Genomic DNA, 24351 nt, shown 5'->3' with positions numbered 1-24351 from the left:
GTTGAGCAAAGCAAAACGTTTTTTATGGAATCTGACTTTGCTTTCAATACAGCACATCAAGGACTACACATAACATTAATACATCATCATCAAATGTAATTGGAAGATGTCCGATCAAATGTTATCAAGCAACATTCCAGTGTATAGTTAATTCTTTGGGATGATTTTGGGTCTGGTGTGTTTCTGCTTGTTGGTGTGCATCAAGTACCTTTTTCCGACGATCCAGCAAATCCAAAAACTATGCTGCTTGGCGTTATCTTTGTATGTACTTGGAACTCCCTGCTCCTCAGCTTAAACATATAAATGGATCAATCATTCCATGGACAACCATATTCATTTTAAATCATATAAACATACTGTTAACCCCAGCATGTGATCCTTGGCAAAAATCATTGGCCGTCTCCACAGGGTCCAATGAAAAAGGGTTTTGTGAGTGAACAAGTAGCAAAATGCTCACTTACACCAAGAACAACATTTTGCACTGCGCAGGTAACATTTTGGTGTAGGTTTTGCTTTTTTCCTTTAAAATAAACAGAAGTCAAGTACAGAACAGATAAGGATTTTGACACCAAGTCCTCGCCATTAACGACAGGTATGATACGTATATTGTGCAGCAGGAAGTCAGTAAACTAGGGACCGACTATCTTTTCAAATGGGATGGAAAAGCTTAGTGAAAAGCTGGTTTATTCTACCTCCATATTGAGTTTTTGGTATACATCAATGCACATGCTCTAGCTCTGGTCCCTGAAGACATCCTTCAGAGGTCCCCACTTGATCTCTAAGCAGGGTCTTTTGTAAACAGAGAATAAGGGGTGGTACAAGGACACAGTATTGTACTTGCAAGGTATTGGACTAACAAGGGACACCACCTTCTGATGACCCATAGCCATATTAACATATAAGGCAATAATTATGAACAGACCTACTCATCCCTAATTTTCTTTAAATATTGTGTTAAAATGATGATTCTCTTGGAAGCTACTGATTTGTTCTGCCACTGCAGCTCTTCAGGAACAAACATTTAAATCCCAGATGATGTGTACTACGTACAATTTGCTTAAAGCCACGTTACACACAATTATTATGCCCATTGAGGAGCATACTTCCATAGGGAGTATAGTACAAATTAACTATGCATCTTTCATTGTATCTTGGTGGCAGCTTCATGGATGGATGTCGCCACATAGTCCAGGTTCTTTGTGGTAAGCCCGCACATGTTAATTCGTCCACTGGCCATTAGATAGATGTGTTTCTCTTTGATGAGGTATTCAACTTGCTTTGCTGAAAAATAAAGATACAAATGTAAGAAGCGTGTACATGCCAAAGTGTCAAATAAAACTAAAATGTATGGAGGAAGGTTCCTAAATTGCCCATAGACACCTACTGGATCCTGTACTGACCAGTGCTAAACAAATGGTTTTGAGGAGGAATCCCAATAAACTCTACTTACGATTCAGGCCCGTGTAGCTGAACATCCCGATCTGTTCTACAATATGATTCCAGGTCCCTGGTGTCTTAAGCGCTTCCAACCGGGACTTCAACTCTGCTCTCATGAGTAACACTCTGTCTGCCATGGTCTTCACATTATCCTTCCTGTTGTGAAACAGGGAAAGAAATTAAAGTATAACTGTCAGTTGATTGGATGACAAACTCTAACACCCTTTTTGGTTCTGTAAATCTTTTTCTATGCCTTTCACATGCTATCATAATAAATATATATTAACATGAAAAACAATGTCCCTGGCATAGTGAATTTAAAGGGGTACTTTTTCACTGGTTTTCTCAAACAAGCCGTGCTATAGCATATTCGGCTTTAAAAAAAAATGTCATTTAAAAAACACACAAAAAAGCATTGGTCGTCCACGAGTAGACCAGTGACGAAGCAAGCTTCTAATGAAAAATGCAAAGGTTGTCTTTTTCACTCTTCAATCCGTCTCCCCTTGTGAAGCAGATGCACACTGCTGTGCGAGGCCTACACTCCATGCATGTATACATTATTTCATAAACATTCAATGCTCAAAAGGCTCAATAAAGCCGTTAGTTCTTACCACTCAGCAAACATCTCGGGGTTGGTTAGAGTGATGGCCACAATTCGAGCTCCTTGTGATGGAGGGTTTGACCAAGTGGTGCGGACAATTTTTTCCAACTGAGACAGGACACGGTTAACATTGTCAGAGTCCTTTCCTACAATGGTCAGGTTCCCAACTCGCTCATCTGCAAATAAAATTGTCATTTAGCTATAAAATCCAATGAAAACTATCTTCACATACAGTAGCTAGTCCTTACTCTTGATATATTACATTCGGAGAATAAAAAATATTAACTTTATCAACAAATTATTTTTGTACCTTTGGAAGTGCAAATTCTGGTGGATAGTCCATCTGCAGATTCCTCGCCTCAAGAATACCCCAAGGCGCAAGAGCCTGTAGCTCACTCATGCGATGAGCAGAGGTCATCTCTATGAGGAGAACTGTTTTGTGAGACATCATTAGCCTTAGCTGTTGTGCATCTACCCAAATGGGGGCAAACATAAGGTCCCATTGTGGCATTTTAAAACGTGTGGGTGGAAACATATGGCCCAGACCTTTAAGAAAACGACTCACAACAGGTGATTTAAAGAGGGCCGATTGGTTCAAAAAAAGCAAACAAAACACCAGAAAGGGTGACAGATAAGTGCCTACCGCAATTGGTTGCTGAGCTGAAGATAGCACAAAAAGGAAAACCTCCAATAACTTTAGATGTAATGGGTCTGCATAGCAAGAAGTACACTAGGCAACAACCCTCTCCCAGCACCGGTTTAAACTGTTGTCAAAGAAGAATGCTTGGCCGTTAGAATGACATCCACTACTTTGGACAGAGAATGGAAGTAGTCATCTATCAATATTCATGCATAGAGGTGTAGATTGCACAAAACCAACTTCAGTACCCTGCTCTGCTGCTGAAACAGAAGATCCTCACGAAGCAGCTACCTGACTAGAGGCTCATGTCAAATATTTACAGGTACCAAAACCTCTACCAGCGCAAACTGGAGATGGGATGACTTCGTCCTGGTCATTCGTGATCTTCTTCAGAACTCAGGGTAGGCAAGGGAGCGAAGGAAAGAGGCCTGTGCTCCACTGTAGACAGAACGGTCTCTGTTGGAGAGTCTCCTTGGGAACTCCAGTGGGCAAAGGTACTGACAAGGCACATTCTCTACAGTGGCAAATAAATCAAGCCAGGGTTCACCTTATTTCTGTTAGACACCCTGTGTTGCCTCTGTGTGCAGGTGCCATTTATGAGCTGCTATGCATAGCCAAATGAGTTAGTTCGCACTGGTGTTCAAAAATATATCCAGGTGGTTCACAACCCTGTCGACTCGTCCAGTTTTAGAGTTAAAAAAACCCTGTCACAGGACCCCCACTCCACCCTGAGTGTTGTAGTACCAAACGGTGGTGATGTCAGTGAGAACCTGGAGCAGACTCCCTTTGGTAACCAGCAAGAGGCCTTCAACTTCAGGCGAATGGCCTGCAACCCCAGCAGGTTGATGTGGAGGGGGTTCTATGCTAGAGAATTCTGATCTTCACCTCTCCCAGATGACCTCCGCAACCGACCAGTGACTAGTCCGTCACCATCGTCAATTGTGCTTATGGTAGGGAGAGGGGTCTGTTACTGGTCCAATTGCTATTCAGCAATCAGCACTGTAGATCTTTTGTAGTCTTCTCCAAAACCTGGATGGAATTAGGCAGGTTGTCTAGTGTTGAGCTGACTGAGAATTAAGATCCCACTGCAGAGCCTGCATATGCCATCTGGCGATGGATGTCAATACATCGCATAGTAATACCACGAATGCCATTACAACGCGGGTGTTACTACGCGATGTCAATGACATCGCATACCATTACATCGCATAATTTTACCATGAGTATGCCTTTACCATGCATGCCATTACAACGCAAAGGCATGTGTGTTAAAGCAATACTCGTGGTAAAGGAATGCAAGGTAAGTAACAACACTACCCACACAACTCCCACCCCTACACTACTACACTACCCACACTACTACCACTCCTACACTACCCTAAACACTAAAACCCTACTACACTACCTACACTACTCCCACCCCTACACTAAACCACTACTACACTACCACACCTACACTACCGTAAACCCTAAAACTCTACTACACTACCCACACTACTCCCACCCCAACACTATTCTAAACCACTACTACACTACCCACACTACTCTCACCCCTACACTACCCTAAACCCTAACACTCCTACACTACCCTAAAACACTACTAAACTACCCTCACTACTACCACCCCTACACTACCCTAAATACTACTCCACTAATTACACTACTCCCACCCCTACACTAAACCACTACTACACTACCACACTACCACGCCTACACTACCGTAAACCCTAACACTCTACTATACTACCCACACTACTCCCACCCCAACACTATTCTAAACCACTCCTACACTACCCACACTACTCCTACACTACCCTAAACCACTACTACCCTACCCACACTACTCCCACCCCTACACTACCGTAAACCCTAAAACACTACTACACTACTCCCACCCCATACACTACCCTAAACCCTAATACACTAATACACTACTACACTACTCCCACCCCTACACTAAACCACTACTACACTACCACACTACCACACCTACTCTACCGTAAACCCTAAAACTCTACTACACTACCCACACTACTCCCACCCCAACACTATTCTAAATCACTACTACACTACCCACTTCGCGAACTTATTACTGCCAAATTTGATTTTAATAAATTTACCACCAATGCAGCCTCAAACTCTCTCCTGAAATGCAACTCTCGCTATTATGGTGGTCAAAATAAAATGGGTAAACTTCTAGCCAATTATCTCAAGATACGAAAGGAAAGGACCAAAATTGAATCTTTACAAGGTCCGGCTGGAATTTCTCTGTTTAAAGACAAGGACATCTTATCTCAATTTGTTTCCTTTTACCAAACTTTATATACTCCTGAATCTAGTCCTGATCCTATTGATCTTTTTGCCTATTTTCAGGATATCCCCTCCCCTCAATCCTCTCATGTTGACTTTAATTCACTAGATTTAGACATCTCCCTCTCTGAAATCTCTCATGCTGTCTCAATCCTTCGTCGTGGTAAAGCGCCTGGGCCTGATGGCTTCACCATCGAGTTCTACAACCATTTTTCCTCCCTTCTCCTACCTAAACTACTCTTGTTATTTCAATCCTTTGCGGATTCTGGATCTTCTCAGGGAACTTTCCAAGAAGCCCTAATTTGTTTAATTCCCAAAACAGACAAAGATCACACTTTATGTAAAAACTATCGCCCCATCTCCCTGGTAAATACAGATTATAAAATTTTCGCCAAAATTATAGCTCTTAGATTAGACCCTCTATTACCAGAACTCATAGGCCCTGAGCAATCCGGTTTTGTTAAAGGTCGTTTATCATCAGATAACTCTCGTGTTTTATTTAACATTTTGAGTAAAGCCCCCTCCCTTTCTACTCCACTAGCTGCCATCTCTCTTGACGCCGAGAAGGCTTTTGACAGAATAGGATGGGACTTTATGTTCCAAGCTCTTCGTTGGTTCGGTTTCTCATCTAAATTCATTTCCCTTATTTCTTTACTTTATTCTAGCCCCCATGCTTCAATCTTTGCAAATGGTATGACTTCCGCTTATTTTCCCCTTAAGAGAGGTGTCCGCCAGGGATGCCCTCTATCTCCTCTTTTGTTTATTATAGCTTTAGAACCCTTTTTAACTAAGATTAGACTTGATGAGAATATTTCGGGTTTTCACTTTGGTTCTCAGCAACAAATCAAATTATCGGTATATGCGGATGATATTTTATTCTATTGTTCAAATCCTCAAACTACCTTACCTTCCTTTCTCAACCAAGTTTCCTCCTTCTCTACTGTCTCTGGCTATCGTCTAAACACTGACAAATGCGAAATCCTGCCTTTAAATCCTCTATGTCACAAACATCTCTTTGATGCCTCTGGCTTTTCTTGGCAACCCTCTAAGATTAAATATTTAGGTGTGTGGTTCGCTCCTCGCCTCTCCGACACTCTTTAGTTTAATTTCGAAGCCCTTACCAATAAGCTTACTGCATCTATCAATCGGTGGAACCCTCTTTTTCTTTCTTGGTGGGGTCGTCTTGACTCCATCAAAATGATGCTAGCACCTCTAGTCCTTTACTCCATTTCCATGATTCCCATTCGTATCCCAGACTTTTACTTCAAATCAATAGATTCTATTCTGCTAAAATTTCTGTGGAAGGGAAAGAAATCTCGAATAGCCCTCTCTGCTTTGAAAAAGGATAAATCCCTAGGTGGAGTCAAATTTCCTAATTTTAAACTTTACCATAACGCTTTTTCCTTAAAACAAGCACTACGTTGGCTCTCTTCAGATCTTCCTTCTTATCCTCCTCTATGGTTAACATTAGAATCTTCTTTCCTTTACCCTTATGAATTTAGTGAGGTTCTTTCCTTCTCCTCTAATGTAGCGTCTCTCCGTTCCCCCATTATCTCTCACTCCCGAGCTCTTCTTCAACCATATTTATTATCTTCCTATCCTTCTACATCCTCTACTCACACCCAACCTATCTGGCATAATAAGCACCTTAAAATCCGTAATCGCTCAGTATATTGGAAATCCTGGCATTCTCTTGGCTTAAAATGGGTCTCTCAACTTCTTTCTGGTACTCAACCTCTCCCTTTCCAACATCTCCAAACTCAATTTTCGTTGCCTTCATCTTCCCGTAAACAATATCGATCACTGATTCCCTCCCTTACTCAATACCTTTCTTCACTTCCTACCACCAACTCTATCCCTATCACACATCTTTCTGTTTCTAATGCCCTCGACCATTCACTCTCTGCTTCTTTTCTCTATAAATCTATGCAATTTTCTACAGATCGCACTAAGTCTAAAGTTGAGTTGGCTTGGGAAAAAGACTTGTCTCATACATGGCCCTTCACGTTGTGGGATAAACTTTGGTCTAAGCTTCACAGTACATCCAGAGCTGCTAACACCACCCAAACTTTATTTTTTGTTTACAACCGTACACTATTTACTCCATTACTTATGTCATCTTTCTCCTCAGACACTCCCTCCACTTGTTGGTCCTGTCCATGCCCTTTGGCTGATCTGAAACATATGCTATTCGAATGTCCTCCCATTTTGCGTTTCTGGCAGTTGGTTTGGTCCCAATTTCAAAAGATTTTCAACTTTAGTTTTTCCTTTTCCATTGTCCATGTTTTCCTAGGTTCTCTTTCCCCTGTTTTCATTGATTCATCACACAAACATAAATTATTTGATCTTTTGATTGCCATTGCTTTACACCATATTACGTCACATTGGAAACAGGCTAACGATGTTTCCTTTAACGCTTGGTGGAACACAGTTTGTTTTAACCATCGTCTAGACACTAATTTTGTTTCCCCCATTTCTCTAGCAATTAGGCGTGATCTCTTATGGATCCCCCTTACTGAATATCTATCCAGAATCACCAGACTCCCTCCCACTTCTCCAATACGTAATGTTGAAGTTCAAAAACCACCGTGATTGCATTTTTTCTTAATTACTTTCAATGTGTTTAAGTACATTAACTGCTTATTTCATATCACTTATGCGTTTTTTATTAATCAACTTGTTCCTTCACTTCCTTATGTTTATGAGTATTATTACATATCCTATTTTTCTGTACAGTTATTTTAATCAGTTCTGCCATTTTGTAAGAGAGATTTCTTGTTTTTCGTAACTTATGACTGTTTCTTCATTTTCTGTCATTGCTTCTTTATACTTCAATAAACTTCAAACTTAAAAAAAAAACTACTACACTACCCACACTACTCCTACACTACCCTAAACCACTACTACCCTACCCACACTACTCCCACCCCAACACTACCGTAAACCCTAAAACACTACTACACTACTCCCACCCCATACACTACCCTAAACCCTAATACACTAATACACTACTACACTACTCCCGCCCCTACACTACCCTAAACGCTAAAACACTACCACACTAGCCACACTACTCCCACCCCTACACTACCCTAAACCCTAAAACACTACAACACTACCCTAAAACCTAAATCACTACACTACATAAACATTACTACACTACCCTAACACCTAAATCACTACACAAACACTACTACACTACCCTACAAACTAAATCACTACACTACCCTAAATCACTACACTACATAAACACTACTACACTACCCTAACACCTAAACACTACAAGAGGTGGTAAAACCCGCGTTGTAATGGCTGTTCCCCCCCCATCTGGCATGGTCGGCAAGCAAGATGCAGGACATCAAAAAGTCTGAGTCTTTTTTACGGAGACCGAGGCCTGAGGCTGAAACATCAGAATTATAACCTCAATGAACTCGCTGAGGCGGAGGCAAGGCTTGAAACTGCACAGTATCTAGGATGGCTCAGATGAACTGAATCTTCTGCAAAGGAGTTAAATGTGAATTTAGTAAGTTGATCAAGAACTCCCATGATAGGTCTGCGGTCACCTGCGAGTGGTCTACAACTGACTGGCGGGCCATCCTTCGATGGTCAGTCAGTCCTTGAGGTAGGAGAAGTTTGGTATGCTCAACTTCCAACGCTGCACTGTCACCACCTTCATCGCTTTCGTGATCACCAGAGTGACACTGGTAAGGCAGAAGGGGAGCATGGAGACCTGAAAAAGCTCTTTGCTCAACTTGAACTTTGGGTAATACCTGTAGGACTGCAGGATATGGGAATGTGAAAATAGGCATTCAACAAATACAGCTCTAACACCCAGTTTTCTGGATCTAGGGCCACCAGGACTTGGGCCATTTTGATCATGTCCTTTTTCAGGAAGAAGAAATTGAGGCAGCAAAGAGCTAAAATAGGATGTAGGCCTCCATCCTTCTTCGGCACCAGGAAATAGTGGGAGTAACATTCAGTCACTACTTCCGATGATGGGACACTCCATACCACCTTTTTCCAAAACAGCCTGGACTTCCTACTGGAAAATAGCAAAATGGGCCACCAACAGCAAGGTGGAATGTGCAGCAAATCAGAGAAGAATGATAGGGCCTACCCTTGCTGGAATATCTGAAGCACCCATATGTTGGATGGGATGCCATGACACCCATGGAGGTAATACTGATCCTGCCTCCAACTGGGTGGCCATGTGCTGCTGAGGGAAAATGAAAGCAGTTTTGGAGGGGTAGCAGGAAGGGTGGGGGTATAAGCAGTGCACTGTTCCTGAGTTTCTGGATGCTGTTGGCTGGATCCCTGACCCTGGCCTCGAAAGGATTTATGTGGGGTGGTGTCTACTGCCGTGAAGATGGGCCTTGGCATTTTCTTTGCCCAAAACTCCTTCTCAAGTCTAAAAAGAAGCGATACAGTTGGGGATACTGTCGCACTGGTTCAGAAAGGCAGAGGGAGTGTGCTGTGGCCCTGCTTTCTTTGATGCGCTCCAGGGTCAAGTATGCCTTCACTGAAGAGACGGGCGCCATCAAATGCAGTGTCTACAAGTGATGACCGAATGTCATATGAAAATCCTGTGGCTCTCATCCATGCGTTGCACCGGAACACCACACCGGTACAGACTGCTCTGCCACAGCAGTCAGTGGTGTGAAGCCCAGAGCAAATGTGTACTTCCCGGCTTCCTAACCATCTTGAATAATTTGCAAAAGGCTGCTTTGTATTTATTTGGGACCGTTGCGCTGACCATAGCCATTAAGCATGTGAGTATCACCCCAGGAGGCAGCTGACATTTAATGAGCAGAGAGCAAGGCTGGTGGAGGATAACATCCTTTTTCCGAATACCTTGATGCGTTTTGATTCCCTATCTCCCAATCTAGAGGAGAAGTGGGGATAGAATGAGGGTTTAGCTTACTTGTTGATGCTTGGACAACCATGCTCTCATGCATAGGGTATTACATTAGGAAAGGAGGGTCACCAGAAGCAGGCCAATGTCGTCCGACTACTTGTCTATTGACTGGTGGGCAAGAGCAAAGTTTGGCCCAAGTGCCCATTAATGTATCTGTCAAGGCCTTATTAAAAGGGGAGAGCGGTTCTGTGGAAACTTGCCCATGTAACAGGACCTCCATAAGGACATCTGTCTTAGCTTCAACAGATGGAAGTTATAGGTCCAGAACGTTCGTAGTCTGTCTAATCACTACAGCAAAGGAAGCCCATGAATTCAATCCAGTATCAGGGAAAATGTATAGCCCACTGGTGTCCTAAGGGTCCATTGAAAGTTTGTCCTCATCATGATGATGGGCCACATCATCCCCATCAATTACACTATCACAGTATTGACTGTGGTCCGATGATGAGACAAAAGGTATTCAAAGCTTTCTAGGTGGGGTAGTGTCCTATCAGAGTCAGAATGAGGTTGGACTGGCTATGCTAAAAGTTGGGGAGGGCACAACTTCAGTTAAGAACATGGTAGGTTCGCTTCAGAGTTTAACAAGGCAATAGGTTCCTCCTCCAGCATTGCGAGTATTAGTGTCAATGCACTAGGGGACCCGGCTTGGACGGTGGTGCCAGATTCAAAGTCAGGCTAGGCATTGGCCCAAGAGTCGGGGCAGATCCTACAGCAGAATCAATAGGCACAGGCTGCATACAGAAATCCACTGACTGTATCCCATCTAGACTCCTCCTTGGATCCCTGAGGCCTGAAGGCGAGCCAGGAGCATGCAAAAAAATGCACACAATTAATTCCTTGAAAGCTTGAACCTGTTGCAGCGTCCTCAATAGACATGAGAATTTGTGTAGTATCAGGCTAAGCTGTGGAACTGGTTCCACGGTGGAGAATTGAGAGAGAGACCGAAGGACACCTTGACATTGTTGCACCCTTTCAGGACAAGAGTGGCAGGACAAAAAGGAATCATGCTTCAATTTCTTGTGTTTCTTCTTTGATTTGAAATTACCTGACTACTTGGAATGTGAAAAGGAACTTTTTCAGGGACAGATTTGAGAACAGGAGTGAGTGTGTCTTCCAGTCCAATCGGGACCGCCCATATGAGCTTTCAGATGGTGTTCAGTGACAAAGCTTGGCTGTGTAGTCCAGGATCATCTCGGATTCATCCTGGAAATGTTTGCATAGGCCTTGCTCGTGACAGTCCCCTACAAGGTTTAAGCCCTGTAGTTTTCGGAGGAGACATATTCCCTTGCACACTTTAAGAACATTTTCCAGAAAATAAATTGTCAAAAAATTAGAAAAAAGTTGGGGGTGAGCTCCAGATCCAAGTCTGTAGGTGCAGAAAGTAAGGCACCGACATCAGCACCCAGGTGTGGTGCATATGTATGGCTCAGGCGTCACTTTGGGGGCAGAACAAACTTGGTGCAGAGGTGCACGAAGCCACCCGCTGGTGCATGAGTGGAATGCTAAGAACAATCTCTGGACAAAGCGCCTGGGGTGTTTACAAGATGAGGAATCTGCAGTTAGAAGTATCCTTCAGAAAGCAAGCTTTCTAATTGAGGTCTTCGTTCCTTTATCAATCATGCACACACATCAGCAGTTAGAAAAAGCATGCAGATGGGGAATGCTACTTGCATTCGTATATTAAGTGACACTCACTTTTCAGTTCTAAATATTAAGTGTGTGGGAGTTCTATCAGGGTAGTGCTTGACCCAGGGAGAGAGGGTAGGTGAAAAAAAGTCAATACATCTACTACCTAGGAGTATTCGAGTTAGTTACATAGTCATTTTTTTCATACTACTTAATCCTGTTGCTAAAGCTATGGAAAGAAGAATTCAATCCACTGGGAAAAGTGGCCCTCGAAAGTGCCTTACCAGGTATTACGGCTATGAACACACAGTATGTATGCATTACTGTGCCTCAAATGAGTAACAGAGCATGACAATGTAGCAGCAGCCTCCTGCTGAAGTATGAGTCTCGTGTTCACTATAGGTAAATCTACCGAAGAAGGAATCCTACTTTATCCAGACGAGACATTTTTGTTTTCATTTGTGCAACATTTACTTGTCTCTGGAGTGAGGAGTGTCCAAATTCTTCGAATAGGAGAAACTTAAATGGGGCAATTGCACTTTAAGGAAGCACGGTATTTGCAAAATATAGGGTATGAATAAGGTGAAATGAACAGGTTTTACAAATAGAATCCTGACATAAAACCAATGTATTGCTAATACAGTAATTTAAAGCGGATGGTCATCCCAAGACCCCAACATTGTGACACTCACTGTATAATCCAAAATTCTTGGAGAAGGATTGCGCGCAGAACAGCTCAAATCCCTGCGAGACGAAGTAACGCACTGCCCAGGCATCCTTATCCAGGCTCCCTGAGGCAAAGCCTTGATAGGCCGAATCAAAGAATGGAAAAAGGTATTTCCGCTGTATGTGGGAGAAGGAGGAAGAAGAGGGAACAACGTGGTTACATAAACGAATCTTAAATAACAATATCATCTATAGTTGTATAATAGCGAATAATACACATTTATTTGTAGGTGGCAAGTTTAGAGTAAGGGTTGCACATGAACCTGTTTCACTGCACTGAGATGGGTTATAAAGACTTTGCCAATCAGAGATTTCCCATTGTGCTGATTACACACTGGAAACAAAGAAACTTTACATAGTGAAGCCCAGTCTGGACTCTAAGAGAAAAACGTGACCGTTTTCCGATATGATTTGAACTTTAAAGGAGAACATTAATTCTTTTGTACACCATTATAAAAACTCACACAGAGTACCCAAACTTCCATTCAATATTTCTCGACAAGGATTTAATTTTAACATAACATATTTAGGGCCTTATATAGAGGTTGGCGGACAGGCATAAACGTCACGGATATCCCATCCACTTTATTACAAGTACACTTAGATATAATGTGTTTGTAATAGGATGGGCGGAATATTCTCATCTGCCAAGATCTAAATCAGGCCACACTCATGATCTGTGAATCCCCTGCCCATATTCCGCTCCTACGTCACCAATGTGCTGCCTAATAAATAGACTTTGCTTGTTTTTTTCTGGAAAGAACAAGACGCCTATATGTTCCCTTTAATCAATCTACGTTCTTCACCCAAACATTACAAGCACTTAACTTTGAAACCTTACCTCCTCCCAGATACCACTTTTCACAGCCAGGCTTTAATTCTTACGTCTTGAATATCTTGGGGGTTGAGCCTGCGCTAGCACAAGCGTCTCGTTTGCAAGACGCTAGTATACAGAAAGGGGCTTGAAGCCCGCTCCTTTCTTACTATTTGTTAGCTTGCGTGGCACTCTTCTTTAAAGCCTCGTAATTCATCAAGGCAAGCCTAACCTAATTTCTGTTTCTCTCTGTGGAGCAGGGGCCAAGCACTGATGGACTGAACTTAATCAGTGCCCATCCGCTGCTTCAGAAGTGATTGAGGTGTGTGTGTATATATATATATATATATATATATATATATATATATATATATAGCAGCTTTATTAAAACACAAGGCAAATGCATTTCGGCGAGATTGCCTTCTTGAGTGCCAGGTGAGTGTTTCAGGAGGCGTGTCCCATCCCTGTTTAAAATAGTCCTGCTCTCAGCTGATTGGTTACACCCCTACACCTTAGCTCCAAGTGGATAGGTGCACCCTTGTGAAGCTGGTCCACCGGGTAACAGTAGACCACAAGTCCCAGAATGCATCTTTTCTGGTCCCGGCGAAGCTGGATAGGGTGACAACACGATGTAGCTGGAGGGCACTGGGGATGAAAGGACACTGCCACTGTCCTGATAAATGTTCGAACAAAGGCCCCCTCCAGTCCCCACACCGCATTAACCATGCCTCCGGGAGTATTTAACACGAGGGCCCATATGACAGTGCATCATGCCCGCTGTGAGGAAAGGTTATATATATATATATATATGTATATATATATATTTTTTTTAAGTGCCCTGCAAACAGAAGGCATGTAACTGGGAAAAAAGTGCCCAACAGGACAAAGAACTGCAAAGGTTTATTTTATACATTTAACTTTCTTTTCTCACTTGGCTCTCATGTTTTCTTTTGTTACTGATTGTGGGAGCTGTTCTCAGAGATGAGGATTAGGTCATTGCAAAGTGATATTGTTTCTTTTTTATGTGTAATGTCTGAAATTATGCTTTAACAAATAATCGTGCAGTACACCCCAATCCACCCCACCGCCCACCAATCCACCCCACTCAATCCAATACACCCCAGACCAATCCAAACCAGTCACCCCAATCCAGTCCGCCCCACTCCCAAACAATCTGCCCTGCTCCAATGCCAAACAATCTGCCCTGCTCCAATCCCAAACTATCTGCCCTACTCCAATCCCAAACTATCTGCCCTACTCCAATCCGCTCCAATCCTAAACAATCTGGGCCACTCCAATCCCAAACAATTTGCCCCTCTACAATCCCTAACAATCTGCCTGCTCCAATCTGCCCCAGTCCCAAACAATCTGCCCGACCCCACTCCCAAACAAACCTCCCCAATTCAAAATAAACTGCCCCACTCCAATCCGCCCGCACTCCAATCCAATCCATCCGCCTCCACTCCACTCTACTTCCATTCCGCCCCCACTCCGCTCCGCCCCGCACCTACTCCGCTCCGCCCCGACTCCGCTCCGCCCTGCCCCTACTCCACTGCACTCTGCCCTGCTCCACTCTGCCCCACTCCACTCCACTCCGCCCTGCTCCGCTCCACTACACTCTGCCCTGCCCCACTCCGCCCTGCCCTACTCCACGTCCAATCAACCCCTGCCCCACTCCAATCCACCCCTCCTGCACTCCAATCCACCCCTCCCCCACTCCCACTCCACCCCTCCCCCACTCCCACTCCACCCCTCCCCCACTCCCACTCCCACTCCACCCCCACTCCAATTCAGCCCTCCCCCACTCCCCACTCCAATCCACCCCTCTCCCACGCCAATCCAATCCACCCCTCCTCCAATCTAATCCACCCCTCCCCCAATCCAATCCACCCCTCCCCCAATCCAATCCACCCCTCCCCCACTCCAATCCACCCCTCCCCCACGCCAATCCAATCCACCCCTCCCCCACGCCAATCCAATCGACCCCTCCTCCACGCCAATTCAATCGACCCCTCCCCCACGCCAATCCAATCCACCCCTCCCCCACGCCAATCCAATCCAATCCACCCCTCCCCCACGCCAATTCAATCCAATCCACTCCTCCCACTCCAATCCACCCCTTCCCCACTCCCACTCCACCCAACTCCCACTCCAATCCAGCCCTCCCCCACTCCAATCTAGCCCTCCCCCACTCCAATCTAGCCCTCCCCCACTCCAATCTAGCCCTCCCCCACTCCAATCTAGCCCTCCCCCACTCCAATCTAGCCCTCCCCCACTCCAATCCAATCCAACCCTCCCCCACTCCAATCCAATCCAACCCTCCCCCACTCCAATCCAATCCAACCCTCCCCCACTCCAATCCAACCCTCCCTCACTCACTCCAATCCAATCCAATCCAACCCTCCCTCACTCACTCCAATCCAATCCAATCCAACCCTCCCCCACTCCAATCCAATCCAACCCTCCCCCACTCCAATCCAATCCAACCCTCCCCCACTCCAATCCAATCCAACCCTCCCCCACTCCAATCCAATCCAATCCTCCCCCACTCCAATCCAATCCAACCCTCCCCCACTCCAATCCAATCCTCCCCCACTCCAATCCAATCCAACCCTCCCCCACTCCAATCCAATCCACCCCTCCCCCACGCCAATCCAATCCACCCCTCCCCCACGCCAATCCAATCCACCCCTCCCCAATCCAATCCACCCCTCCCCAATCCAATCCACCCCTCCCCCAATCCAATCCACCCCTCCCCCAATCCAATCCACCCCTCCCCCAATCCAATCCTTCCCTCCCCCAATCCAATCCTTCCCCCATCCAATCCAATCCTTCCCCCATCCAATCCACCCTCCCCCCACGCCAATCCAATCCACCCCTCCCCCACGCCAATCCAATCCACCCCTCCTCCAATCCACCCCTCCCCCACGCCAATCCAATCCTTCCCTCCCCCAATCCAATCCTTCCCCCATCCAATCCACCCCTCCCCCCACGCCAATCCAATCCACCCCTCCCCCACGCCAATCCAATCCACCCCTCCTCCAATCCACCCCTCCCCCACGCCAATCCAATCCACCCCTCCCCCACGCCAATCCAATCCACCCCTCCCCACGCCAATCCAATCCACCCCTCCCCCACGCCAATCCAATCCACCACTCCAATCCAATCCTCCCCCACTCCAATCCAATCCACCCCTTCCCACTCCAATCCAATCCACCCCTCCCCAATCCAATCCACCCCTCCCCCAATCCAATCCACCCCTCCCCCACTCCAATCTAATCCACCCCTCCCCCACTCCAACCCAATCCACCCCTCCCCCACTCCAATCCAATCCTCCCCCACTCCAATCCAATCCACCCCTCCCCCACTCCAATCCAATTTTCCCAAACTCCAATCCAATCCACCCCTCCTCTCCCCAATCCAATCCACCCCTCCTCTCCCCAATCCAATCCCACCCATCCCTCCCCCACTCCAATCCTCCCCATCCCTCCCCCACTCCAATCCTCCCCATCCCTCCCCCACTCCAATCCTCCCCAACCCCTCCAATCCTCCCCATCCCTCCCCCACTCCAATCCTCCCCATCCCTCCCCCACTCCAATCCAATCCGCCCCACATCCAATCCAATCCGCTTCCAATCCGCCCCAAATACAATCCGCCCCCAATCCAATCCGCCCCCAATCCAATCCGCCTCCAATCCAAGCCGCCTCCAATCCAAGCCGCCTCCAATCCAAGCCGCCTCCAATCCAAGCCGCCTCCAATCCAAGCCGCCTCCAATCCAAGCCGCCTCCAATCCAAGCCGCCTCCAATCCAATCCGCCTCCAATCCAATCCGCCTCCAATCCAATCCGCCTCCAATCCAATCCGCCTCCAATCCACCCCGCACTCAACCCAATCTACCCCGCACTCAACCCAATCTACCCCGCACTCAACCCAATCTACCCCGCACTCAACCCAATCCAATCCACCCGCACCCAATCCAATCCAATCCGTACCAAATCCAATCCACCCCGTACCCAATTCAATCCACCCCGTACCCAATTCAATCCACCCCGCACCCAATCCACCCCAAATCCAATCCGCCCCCAATCCAATCCGCCCCCAATCCAATCCGCCCCAAATCCAATCCGCCCCCAATCCAATCCGCCCCAAATCCAATCCGCCCCCAATCCAATCTGCCCCCAATCCAATCCGCCCCATCCAATCCACCCCCACAATCCAATCCACCCCCACAATCCAATCCAATCCACCCGCCCCAATCCAATCCAATCCACCCCGCCCCAATCCAATCCAATCCGCCCTCAATCCAATCCAATCCACCCTGCCCCCAATCCAATCCACCCCAAACCAATCCAATCCAATCCACCCCAAACCAATCCAATCCACCCCCCTAATCCAATCCAATCCAATCCACCCCCCTAATCCAATCCAATCCGCCCCCAATCTAATCCAATCCAATCCGCCCCGCCCCAATCCAATCCAATCCGCCCCGCCCCGCCCCGCCCCAATCCAATCCGCCCCGCCCCAATCCAATCCAATCCGCCCCGCCCCGCCCCAATCCAATCCGCCCGCCCCAATCCAATCCAATCCAATCCGCCCCAATCCAAATCAATCCAATCCAATCCGCCCCAATCCAAATCAATCCTTGCCTGTGAAGAAACGTGTGCTGTTTAAGTGCCTCCTCTTCTGTCACCGAATTGTCTGGGACAGGTCGCCCGATTACCTGAAGGATTTAGTCAATCGCTATGAACCGACCAGGACTCTCCGTTCGGAGGGTGCCGGACTGCTGATAGTCCCCAGGATAAGGAAGGCCAGATTAGGCGGGCGTTCCTTTGCGCTACATGCAGCTCAACAATGGAATAAACTTCCCCTTGTACTGAGACTGGAGAACAGTGAATCACGGTTCAGATCCCTACTTAAAACTCATCTATACACGGCTTAGAGCTAAGGACCTCATGTCATGCTGCTCACTGATGGCTTTAGCGCGGGGACACGCCGTGATGGCGTTACTGAGCGCTCTACAAGCTTTTATATTATTATTATTATTATTATTATTATCCAATCCAATCCGCCCCAATCCAAATCAATCCAATCCAATCCGCCCCAATCCAAATCAATCCAATCCACCCGCCCCAATCCAATCCAACACGCCCCCAATCCAATCCAACACGCCCCCCCAATCCAATCCAACACGCCCCCCCAATCCAATCCAACACGCTCCCCCAATCCAATCCAACACGCTCCCCCCACTCCAACCCAACAGGCCCCCCCACTCCAACCCAACAGGCCCCCCCACTCCAATCCAACAGGCCCCCCCACTCCAATCCAACAGGCCCCCCCACTCCAATCCAACAGGCCCCCCCACTCCAATCCAACAGGCCCCCCCACTCCAATCCAACAGGCCCCCCACTCCAATCCAACAGGCCCCCCCCACTCCAATCCAACAGGCCCCCCCCACTCCAATCCAACAGGCCCCCCCACTCCAATCCAACAGGCCCCCCCCACTCCAATCCAACAGGCCCCCCACTCCAATCCAACAGGCCCCCCACTCCAATCCAACAGGCCCCCCACTCCAATCCAACAGGCCCCCCACTCCAATCCAACAGGCCCCCCACTCCAATCCACCACGCCCCCACTCCAATCCACCACGCCCCCACTCCAATCCACCACGCCCCCACTCCAATCCACCACGCCCCCACTCCAATCCACCACGCCCCCACTCCAATCCACCACGCCCCCACTCCAATCCACCACGCCCCCACTCCAATCCACCACGCCCCCCACTCCAATCCACCACGCCCCCCACTCCAATCCACCACGCCCCCCACTCCAATCCACCACGCCCCCCACTCCAATCCCCACGCCCCCACTCCAATCCACCACGCCCCCACTCCAATCCACCACGCCCCCCACTCCAATCCACCACAATCCACCACGCCCCCCACTCCAATCCACCACGCCCCCCACTCCAATCCACCACGCCCCCCACTCCAATCCACCACGCCCCCACTCCAATCCACCACGCCCCCCACTCCAATCCACCACGCCCCCCACTCCAATCCACCACGCCCCCCACTCCAATCCAATCCACCCTGCTCTTACTCCAATCCAATCCACCCTGCTCCTACTCCAATCCAATCCACCCTGCTCCTACTCCAATCCAATCCACCCTGCTCCTACTCCAATCCACCCCACCTCAATACAATCCACCCCACCCCACTCCAAACCCCCCACCTCATTCCAATCCAACCTTTTATTTGGGGGATGTATATGCCTCCGTTAAGGACCTGTGAAGGAGGGGTTCTGCATGGGGTGCTCGCTATTTAGAATTACATTCGCTCTCCCTCCATCCAACCTTGCTTTTTCTCCATCCGCTCCGCCTCCATTTCCAACACACTGTATTGTCCATGTTTATAAGCTTAAAGTAAGAGTTTAAGGTGGGTGTTGGCTTTTTAATGAGGATATTCTCACATGGTCTCACAGGTCTCAAGTATTTTAAGGCTTAGTAGAATTTCGTGATGGGATATAGGGGAGTTTCTTAGCTAAGTGTGGTTTTTGTGCAACAGTATCTTTATGATTCACACCCCCTTCCACTCTTCTTTAAAGAGCAGACCTCAACTTGATATATATTCCTTACTGCTGCTGTAACAACTGGAGAAGTGTGGCTCACTGGTTAGAGGAGGCAGACCTGGAAGCAGAGGTCAGCCCGGGACCAGGGTTCAATTCCCGGCTCGGCGGGGTCTTGAGTCCTAAAATGTCCATGGACTCGACAATTCTCGATCCAGTGCCTACTCGATTCACGGGTTCACACTCTGCGACTCTGGGCAATAGCTTGCTTAATCTCCACAACGGCCCCTCGCGGCGGGATGCCTGGCTTTCACCTTGCGGATACCTTGCCGGGGTTATCTCACAGGGGAATACCAGGACGGGTTCCCTAAGCAAGCGCTTAGAAACCGCTTGGTGATTTGCGCTATATAAATTCCTGTACATTTACATTTACTTTAGACATCCAATTATCTGCCTGCCTACCCACCCACCATACATTTCCACCCCCAATTATAAACAGCCATGGAAACTACTGTAAAGTTGAGTTTAGATAGTTCATGCCCCGCAGGTTAAGTAGTACCCGAATGGGAGGTTGTACTCCTAAAGCATCCGTCATTCGGGGGGCTAAATGCGATCGCCTTACTCACTAGCCCTCTGCTGAGAAATCCACCTAACATGTGCTGACTCTGCCTAGATTCCCCGGAGGACCTGCGTCACTGAAATCAACCCCCACGAGTAAGCTGCCCAAGCCCAGAGAGCATTGAGAAGCAATCCACACGTCGAACCCAGAGAAAAGTAGCACAAAAAAAGTGAGGTGGGCACAATCTTCAGTCAAACAAAATTATGCATGGGAAACTAGCCATCAAATAATGTCTAACTTGCTGACACCAGCAGCTAAGATCAAAGTATTCCACCTGGTGGGTACCATAGCAGAATCAGCCAACAGCCATTTTTTCCCCAATGCCTAGTCAAGTCTGTATTAATTAACAGCAAATATGCATGCAGTAATACTCTGTTTAGGTTATGGTTCTGGAGTAGGTTGAAAAAGGTATTTTATTAAGTTCTAGTTTTTGTTTTGTAAAATCATGAGTAAGGCTCCCTTTTTTCCGTTTTTACAGATTTTTACAGATAAACACAGACAGTAAACATGTATTTTCTTATCTGTATTTATTTTTAAATGTGGATAAAAACGGAAATTGGGTTTCTTTTTGAGTAATTCTAAATTCTGTCTGCCATGACTGCCAGGCCAATAGCTGCGTGGATTTATATGTAAGGGGGTTAAAAAATAAAGGAATTCTAGTAAAGAGGCTTTTTACAGCTGTAGATATGAACAAGGTAGAAACAGAAATGTGCATATGTTCATATAAGTTGTCACTCCAAGGTTGTCCACCTTTGAGTAGCACACGAGCAGCAGCTTGATTTATGTGTAGGTGAGGACGGGGATCCGCTTGTAGATGCCGCTCCGTAATGGATCTGCCTGACGCGTTTCGAAGCTCCATATGCTTCTCTTCAGCGGCTTTAACGGAAGCGGTGTGCACAACCACTAACCCACTTCTCCATTTTCCATATGACACACCCACCAATGGGAGGCTCAAATGAGACTGTGTATTATGGGAAGTGTGGTGCGGAATGCACACAATCAAGTCCTGTATGGACCCCGCAAGTGGGCCCGTCCTCGATCCCGTGTACGGCGGCTGTTTCACTTCCGTGACCCCCAAGGGATGACGGGGTGGTGCATACTCCGCGCCTGGACGGCCGCGTATAAATTGTCGCCCCAAGGTGGTCCACCTTTGAGTAGCACACGAGCAGCAGCTTGATTTATGTGTAGGTGAGGACGGGGATCCTCTTGTAGATGCCGCTCCGTAATGGATCTGCCCGACGCGTTTCGAAGCTCCATATGCTTCTCTTCAGGGGCTTTAACGGAAGCGGTGTGCACAACCACTAACCCACTTCTCCATTTTCCATATGACACACCCACCAATGGGAGGCTCAAATGAGACTGTGTATTATGGGAAGTGTGGTGCGGAATGCACACAATCAAGTCCTGTATGGACCCCGCAAGTGGGCCCGTCCTCTATCCAGTGTACGGCTGCTGTTTCACTTCCGTGACCCCCAAGGGATGACGGGGTGGTGCATACTCCGCGGCTGGATGGCCGCATATAAATTGTTGCTCCAAGGTTGTTCACCTTTGAGTAGCACACGAGCAGCAGCTTGATTTATGTGTAGGTGAGGACGGGGATCCGCTTGTAGATGCCGCTCCATAATGGATCTGCCCGACGCGTTTCGAAGCTCCATATGCTTCTTTTCAGGGGCTTTAACGGAAGCGGTGTGCACAACCGCTAACCCACTTCTCCATTTTCCATATGACACACCCACCAATGGCAGGCTCAAATGAGACTGTATTATGGGAAGTGTGGTGCGGGGTCCATGTGCTTGCCGCACCACACTTCCCATAATACACAGTCTCATTTGAGCCTCCCATTGGTGGGTGTGTCATATGGAAAATGGAGAAGTGGGTTAGCGGTTGCGCACACCGCTTCCGTTAAAGCCCCTGAAGAGAAGCATATGGAGCTTCGAAACGCGTCGGGCAGATCCATTACAGAGCGGCATCTACAAGCGGATCCCCGTCCTCACCTATACATAAATCAAGCTGCTGCTCGTGTGCTACTCAAAGGTGGACAACCTTGGAGCGACAATTTAGCGCGGCCGTCCAGCCGCGGAGTATGCACCACCCAGTCATCCTTGGGGGTCAAGGAAGTTAAACAGCAGCCGTACATGGGATCAAGGACGGGCCCACTTGCGGGGTCAATACAGGGCTTGATTATGTGCATTCCGCACCACACTTCCCATAATACACAGTCTCATTTGAGCCTCCCATTGGTGGGTGTGTCATATGGAAAATGGAGAAGTGGGTTAGCGGTTGCGCACACTGCTTCCGTTAAAGCCCCTGAAGAGAAGCATATGGAGTTTCGAAACGCGTCGGGCAGATCCATTACGGAGCGGCATCTACAAGCGGATCCCCGTCCTCACCTATACATAAATCAAGCTGCTGCTAGTGTGCTACTCAAAGGTGGACAACCTTGGAGCGACAAAATGTTCATATAAGTGCATTGATTTATCTTCTGCGGGTGTGAAGATCACTGAAATCTGACAGGCATTCAAGCATGACTGCATATTTATTGGTAAATAAATGTGAAAATATACCAGTTTCAGCTTTTTTTTTTTCACAAAACCCAAATAAAATATGGATAAATACAGACGCAAATGTCCAAAAAATAAATATCATAATACCGGGAGCCCTAATCACGAGGCACCATAAAATGGTTAAATGTGTACAAAGCACATCCTTCCCCGGAGATCCCAATAAGGCGAAAATATGAAACCTTTCAAGGTAGGGAGGTTTACTCAGGTAGGGCACGAGTGGGAAGGGAGCATTGAAGGAAAAAAGAAAAAATACTCAAATCACACACTGGCATCCAATATCACCAGAGGGAGAAAAGGGGGTATCAATATGTCTCACCAGTGTGTATGGAGTACCACCAAATTTTTCTGGTAGACAGGGATGGAGGGAGGACTGGCCTTTAGGTGGTATGGGTAGACAGCTTGAGGTGATCACGTGGGATGTGAATGGCACAACTTGGTAGTAGAGTTTTTACTGGGTTTAAATCACAAGTTATTATTGTTCAGGAAACCCACTTAGACAGGGTGAGTGTAGGACTTGTTTAAAAAAAAATGCTGGTGGATACAGGCTATTGTTAGTTCAGATCAGACTGGTGGTACAAAAGATGTAGCTATCATTATCAAGAAGAATTTAGATACTAGGCTAATAGAATAATAAAACGGATAGCTCATGGCCGTCTTAGAAACAGATGGTTGAAATGGATATGTGCAGGATACTATGATCCAAACTGTGATGACCCTTCATATTTTACTACATTAGAATGCAATCTGCTAAAATTTCCGGACTGAATTACCTTTGGAGGAGATTTCATTGTAATTTTAGATACAGATATAACTTCCAAGACCATCTAAACATATACCCCAAAATCGAGAAGGCAGCAGAGAAATATGATGCAAGATCTAGGATTGCTCGATATTTGTCATGAAGGTGGGAACCTAGAAGGGTTTCAGCTTCTACAGCAAAAAATATGGGCACCATTCTCGCAATGATTATTCGTTGGGTAATAATGAATTGCAGGCATAGTCAAAGCTAATACCCATGAGCCAGTGACATTATTAGACCATTCAGTAGTTGCAATAACCCTAGAATGTCCTGCTCCATGGAGTGAGAACAGGTGGACCCTAGAAAAAACGAACATAATAAGAACCATATAATTTGTCTAATAGAAAAAACTTAAGAATGTTATATTAATTCTTGCTCGGCTAGCAGTAACATGGTATGGGATTTGTATTAAGCATATATCAGAGGGGCCATTACAAAGATTTCACATGAACGAAACAGTATGTGCAATGTAGAATATGACAAACTGCAGGGTGAAATCACCAGGAAAGAAAGAGCTCCAAGAATCCTCAATAGCTGCCCCCCAAAGGGTGGGAAAGAATGCTGATCTCTAGAACGAGCAGTGGAGGCCTACTGTTCTGGGCACTTTCCCTACCCCAAACACTTTGGTCAAAAATCTTGGGGTCTGGATGGACGCTTCCCTTAGTTTCCGGGACCACACTAGGAAAGTTGCCGGCACATGTCTCGGCCTGCTGCGGGGGCTTAAGCCCCTCCTCAAA

The 24351-nt window shown here is 46.8% G+C and overlaps 1 protein-coding gene across 1 annotated transcript in view; it reads right to left on the bottom strand.

Annotated features, from left to right (window-relative positions):
• Positions 1–3: 3 nt before the first annotated feature.
• GOT1 (glutamic-oxaloacetic transaminase 1) overlaps positions 4–24351 on the bottom strand; it is a 153147-nt gene continuing 128799 nt past the window's right edge. Inside the window, exons 6-9 of the mRNA XM_078643557.1 lie at positions 12222–12372; positions 2049–2214; positions 1451–1593; positions 4–1281 (exon numbers count right to left, since the gene is read on the bottom strand). Of these exons, the coding sequence (XP_078499683.1) occupies positions 1142–1281; positions 1451–1593; positions 2049–2214; positions 12222–12372 (600 nt within the window). The 3' untranslated portion in view covers positions 4–1141. The remainder of the gene's footprint in view (positions 1282–1450; positions 1594–2048; positions 2215–12221; positions 12373–24351) is intronic.

The sequence above is a fragment of the Lissotriton helveticus genome, chromosome 5_1 (genome assembly GCF_964261635.1).
Source record: "Lissotriton helveticus chromosome 5_1, aLisHel1.1, whole genome shotgun sequence".
NCBI lineage: Eukaryota > Metazoa > Chordata > Amphibia > Caudata > Salamandridae > Lissotriton > Lissotriton helveticus.
The sequence above is the reverse complement of the archived record's forward strand: the minus strand, read 5'-3'. Positions and strand labels throughout refer to the sequence as shown.